Source organism: Leopardus geoffroyi, chromosome B3 (assembly GCF_018350155.1).
Source record: "Leopardus geoffroyi isolate Oge1 chromosome B3, O.geoffroyi_Oge1_pat1.0, whole genome shotgun sequence".
Lineage (NCBI taxonomy): Eukaryota > Metazoa > Chordata > Mammalia > Carnivora > Felidae > Leopardus > Leopardus geoffroyi.
Genome location: NC_059337.1, coordinates 60416501 through 60422500, shown reverse-complemented (window position 1 = coordinate 60422500; position 6000 = coordinate 60416501). Strand labels below are relative to the sequence as shown.

The 6000-nt window shown below is 35.8% G+C and overlaps 1 protein-coding gene across 2 annotated transcripts in view; it reads right to left on the bottom strand.

Moving 5' to 3' along the window:
* Nucleotides 1-6000, bottom strand: part of UBR1 (ubiquitin protein ligase E3 component n-recognin 1) — a 137346-nt gene that overhangs the window by 56117 nt on the left and 75229 nt on the right. For both annotated transcript variants that reach the window (XR_006704079.1, XM_045448006.1), the window contains exons 21-23: nt 5290-5414; nt 2431-2483; nt 555-657 (exon numbers count right to left, since the gene is read on the bottom strand). Coding sequence is in view for 1 of the 2 variants with exons in the window: in XM_045448006.1 (XP_045303962.1) it covers nt 555-657; nt 2431-2483; nt 5290-5414 (281 nt within the window). In the remaining variant the exon portion in view is untranslated. The remainder of the gene's footprint in view (nt 1-554; nt 658-2430; nt 2484-5289; nt 5415-6000) is intronic.

Genomic DNA, 6000 nt, shown 5'->3' with positions numbered 1-6000 from the left:
ATCACCGTAAGTGATCAAACTTAACATCACCCTTAATGGGACAAATACACATCATGTGCCTGATTTGATACAATGTATTATTTATATAATATTTTACCCCAAAACATTTAATTTGAATCTAATCATGAGAATACTATCAGATACATTCAGAATGTAGGATATTCTAAAAGACCACTAGCCTGTACTCTATGTGGCAATGGCATATTATAAAATGGCAATATTATGAGAGACAAAAAAGGCAAAAACATCATCCTAAATTAAAGGAGATTACAGAAACATGACACCAAATAAAGTGCATGATCCTTGACTGAATCCTCCTCCCCATGAGACCGGGATAAAAGATATTTTTGGTAAATCAGAAAAATTTAAATACTGCCTGTATACTAGGTAACATTACTGATTCAATTTTAATTTCTTGGGTGAGATAATGGCCTCTATTAATGAGAACCAGTATAAAACTATAGAAAAAAAAAAAAAAAACAGGAAATTTCCGGCAGAGTTAGAAAGCATAAAGCATTTTAGGCTTATTTACTGAAGAGAATATCCTTTCCTACCTTGCTATGTTGCGTTTTGGAATAATGATAAAAGTACATATTGAAGTCTTTCAATGATTCATCTTTCAGTTCATAAACTCCATGGCCTGATACACCTGGTTTCCTAAACAGAAAATACAGAGATGAACTGCAGGGTTCCTACAGTATACGATACTGACAAAATAAGAACCTAAACAGTAATTAAAACTCAAACTCTAGAAGAAATAATCATATCTCAATCAGCTTGCTTAAACTGAAATGAGAAATTTCATTCCAATAGTAAAACTAGAAACCTATATGGCAAGCTCAAAGTCTTGATAACAGCTCAGTTGTATTTCATAATTAAGAAATTTAAACAAATTTGAGCAAGTTTATTTGATATTTTACAGACCTGATCTCTGACTTATTTCGCTTAGCCTTATACTCTCTAGCTCCATCTATACTGCTGCAAATGTCAAGATTTCATTCTTTCTTAGGACTGAATCATGTTCCAGTGTATAATATATACCATGTCTTCTTCATCCATTCATCTGTCTATGGACACTTGGACTGCTTCCATAATTTGTCTACTGTAAATAATGCTGCAAGAAACATAGGGGTGCACGTATCCATTTGAATTAGTGTTTTTGTACTTTTTGGTAAATACCCAGTGTGCAATTACTGATTGTAGGGTAGTTCTACTTTTAACCTTTTGAGGAACCTCCATACTGTTTACACAGTGGCTGTACCAGTTTGCATTGCTACCAACAGTGCAAGAGGGTTCCTTTTTCTCCATAACCTCACCAACACTTGCTGTTTCATCTGTTTTTTATGTTGGTCATTCTGACCATACTGTTTTGATTACTATAGCTTTGTAGTATATCTTGAAATCAGGACTTAGGACACCTTCAGCTTTGTTTTTCTTTCTCAAGATTGCTCTGGGTATTTGGGGTCTTTTGTGGTTCCATACAACTTTTAGTATTATTTGCTCTAGTTGTGTGGAAAATGCTGTTGGTATTTTGACAGGGATTGCATTGAATCTATAGATTGCTTTGGATAATATGGAGATTTTAATAATATTAACTCTTTTAATCCATGAGCATGGAATATTTATTTGTTCATCTTCTATTTCTTTCATCAATCAAAAACTTAACTATTAATAGCCCACTACTGGCTAGGAACCTTACTAATAGCATAAATAGTCCATTCATATTTTGTATGTTAAATGTATCATACACTGTATTCTCACAAAAAGTAAGCTAGCAAAAAGAAAATGTTAAAAAAATCATAAATGAGAAACTACATTAACAGTACTATACTGTACAAACTCCAAGTGTAAGTGGACTCATGCTATTTGAACATGTTGAAGGGCCAAGTGTACTTACTATTTAAGTCACTTAATATCATGAATGAGTATTTCTCATATACTTTCCAAAAATACTCATTTTTTAAAATTAACTAATTTTAATACAATTTATTGTCAAATTGGCTAACAGTGTGTAAAGTGGGCTCTTGGTTTTTGGGATAGATTCCCATGGCTCATCACTTACAGACAACACCCAGTACTCATCCTAACAAGTGCCCTGCTCAATGCCCATCACCCATTTCCCCTCTCCCCCACCCCAACCCACCCTCAGTTTGTTCTCTGTATTTAAGAGTCTCTTATTGTTTGCCTCCCTTCCCCCATGGTCTTCTACTAAGTTTCTTAACATCCACATATGCAAAAATACTCATTTTTTTCAACAAACACATTACTCAGTGCTTAACCGTGTGCCCCTCATTTTCACCCTTTTTCATCTGTACTCCATTCTTGTTCTTAGGAGTTCAGGCAAGGACTTCAGAGCTTCTACAAATATTCAACGTACAATAGCAAAGATTGGTCTACTTCCCAAAATAAGCATAAATATTAAGTACTTACTTAAATGTGGCCACTTTGTTTATGACATTCTCTAAGCCAGTTTCATTATTTTCCTGTTGAAACAATATTTTTGTCATTTTTACCTTCATGCAATGACTTTTCCTTCTCTTACTGTGAACTGCAATACATTTCAAGAGCATTCCTGAAGTACTTTGTAAACAATAAAAAAAGATCAACTTCCAGTATAAAAAAATTGGGTCTGAAACCAATTGTTTTGAGGAACCAATTTCTTAACAGAAATAAGATCTATAAATAAACTACTTAAGGAAGAAATTTTATCTAAATTTGCCCTCATATACATTTATGTATATAAACACACAAACACACACCCAGTAGTTCAAAGAAAAAGAGCTCAGGGTGCCTGGCTGGCTCAGTCAGTGAAGCATGTGACTCTTGATCTAGGGGTTGTGAATTCGAGCCCCAGGCTAGGTGTGGACATTACTTAAAAAAAAAAAAAAAAAAAAAAGAGAAAGAGTTTTCCTTATTTATTATGTTCATCACCCACATCATTTAAGGACATGTCCATGCTATACCAATACCTAAAACCAAGGTTATAAAATAAATGGAATCTACAGCCAAACACATGTAGATGTCCAAATGTAGTCTGGCTTCTGCATTATAATAATTTTCTGATTGGCCAGAACTTTTCCTTGAAAGAGGAATTTTTTTTTTTAATGAAGTCATTTAAAATCAGGATAAGAACATAGTTGAGATACTAAAGCAAGCACATTAATAGTTTTGCAAAAATTGAGGCATTTAACCTCCTTTTAAAATAATGCACATAGTAGGGGGACTAGGTGGCTCTGTCACTTAAGCGTCTGACTCTTGATTCTGGCTCAGGGCATGATCCGATTTGTGAGTTCGGGCCCCGCATCTGGCTCTGTGCTGACATTGATGCGGAGCCTGCTTGGGATTCTCTCTCTCTCTCTGCCCCTCCTCCTGCTTGTGCTCCCTCTTTCTCTCTCTCAAAATAAATAAAATAAATAAAATAAAATAAAATAATGCACTTGGGATAAGCAATGAAGTTAGGGTATGCCTTAAAGCATTCTTCTTGCAAAGTATGATATGTATATCACTAGTATGATATGTATATCACTAGTGTATGAAATTATTTTATGTTATACAGTTATATATTTTTAAAATTGTGAATAGTTACTCACTTATTTTAATACATATTAGAAAAAAAAATCCAGAAACTAAACCTATTTCACTGATAGTATTGCTTAGGAAGATGCCAAGAAAAATGTAAATTAATCTTAAAATGTATTAATAATTATAAAATGGGTAGATGGATATGTAGAAATTATGAAGGTGATATGCCAAATGAGTCTGAGAATCAATTAACAATAAAACTGGAAAAAGGGGTACCTAAGTGGCTCAGTCAGTTAAACATCCACTTTAGCTCAGGTCATGATCTCGCAGTTTGTGAGTTCGAGCCCCGCATCAGGCTCGACAGCTCAGAGCTTCAAACCTGCTTCAGATTCTGTGTCTCCCTCTCTCTCTCTGCCCCTCCCTTACTTGTACTCTCTCAAAAATAAACATTAAAAAAATTTATAATTTTTTTTTTTTCAACGTTTATTTATTTTTGGGACAGAGAGAGACAGAGCATGAACGGGGGAGGGGCAGAGAGAGAGAGGGAGACACAGAATCGGAAACAGGCTCCAGGCTCTGAGCCATCAGCCCAGAGCCCGACGTGGGGCTCGAACTCACGGACCGCGAGATCGTGACCTGGCTGAAGTCGGACACTTAACCGACTGCGCCACCCAGGCGCCCCAACATTAAAAAAATTTAAAAACAAACAATAAAACTGGAAAAAGATACAAATACTTTTTTAGGAAATATGACCAACAGTCAAAATTTATCTCTATTCTATTTCTCTGGAAAACCTTGATAGATAAGTCCAATTCTCTTTTAAGAATCATTGTTCTAATTCATCATTATCTCTGAAGAAAAAATATGAGACCCATAATCTTTTTTATTTTTTTATTATCATTATTTTTTTAACATTTATTTTTGAGACACAGAGAGACAGAGCATGAACGGGGGAGGGTCAGAGAGAGGGAGACACAGAATCTGAAACAGGCTCCAGGCTCTGAGCTGTCAGCACAGAGCCCGACGCAGGGCTTGAACTCACGGACCGCGACATCATGACCTGAGCCGAAATCGGACGCCCAACCGACTGAGCCACCCAGGCGCCCCGAGACCCATAATCTTTAGGACTATTACTTCAACTGTCAGCAAATACAAAAACTTAAATATCACCTGTGGCCATGAGACTGCACTCTGCAGACCTCCAGTTAGAGGCAACAGAGATACTAATGCAGGCTCACTGTGGGATAGAGGGGAAGACATCAAGCCTGGATGGGATTACCCAGCAGTCTAGAATGCTTCTATCTAACCTTCCTTTCTTCTTACTTTCACCTGGAATCAATTTTGCCTCACAGTCTGATGGCTCCCAAGCTTTTCCGAGCTTCCTCACCATTTTCTCTCATACGTACTGTTCCTAATAAATTCTTAAATGTTTTGTCTTAGACATCTGCTTCTCAGAAGATCCAGACTAATATACTACTCAAATAGTCTCAGTATTTCAAGGAGGCCCCTTTTCTCTGGAGAATTTTTATTTTGAGGTAAGCAAAAGCCAAGAAGTTTCTTGCTCTAAGATGTTTTCCAAATAGCCATAATATTTCGAAAATGTTTCCTAATGCCCAGAAGTCCAGAATTATTAAAGTTTATACCACTAAAGAATGAATAGTTGTAGATCTGCAAAATTCATTAAATAAACTTTCCTAAAACTTCAAAGTAGTTTTGTTTCCAATTCCAAAGAAAGAAAAATAACAACAACAACAATGCTGGACTTACGTTCTCAGGTAAATTTTTGGCAATGGCGCTATGTGGCATGGGTTCAATACAAAGCAAGTGAATAATTTCTCTCATTGTGACCTCTTCTTTGGTTACATTTCCCACGCCAGGTACATAACGCTCACCTAATACAAACAATGAAAAGAAAAAGTAAAACAATCAATTGTTTTCTATTTAAATCTCTTCTACCAGGAACACTTAATACACAGAATACTGCATTAAGTCTATGAGAGAGGGACCAGAAATTATTTGGACATATTCCTAAATCTGAACAAAAGTCTATCTGCTAAAAGACAGAGGAAGAAAAATGAAGAGATCCAAAAAACACAGGCCTTCTCTTAACCCCCCCCCCACACACACAGAAGTATACGTACACATACTCACATATTATAAACAAGGCCCCTCAATTAAATTAGCATGTGTTTCTAATACCAGAAAAAAGGCTGATGGCATTGAAAGACCACTGGCCATCAGTGAACAATAGCTTTTCTTTCAAGATCTTCCTTGATTTTGTCTATACTTGTTATTTAAGACAGAATAAGGTGAAAACTCACAAACAAGATACTTAAATATGTTGTTATGGATTAAACGACAAAACAGTAATATGTATCAGGAATGACTGGTGTTGCTAAAATGCCCACATGACCATGTTTCCATTTTTCATCTCAATAAACTGCCAAACAGAGAGAGAAAATAGCTAAATTAACTATG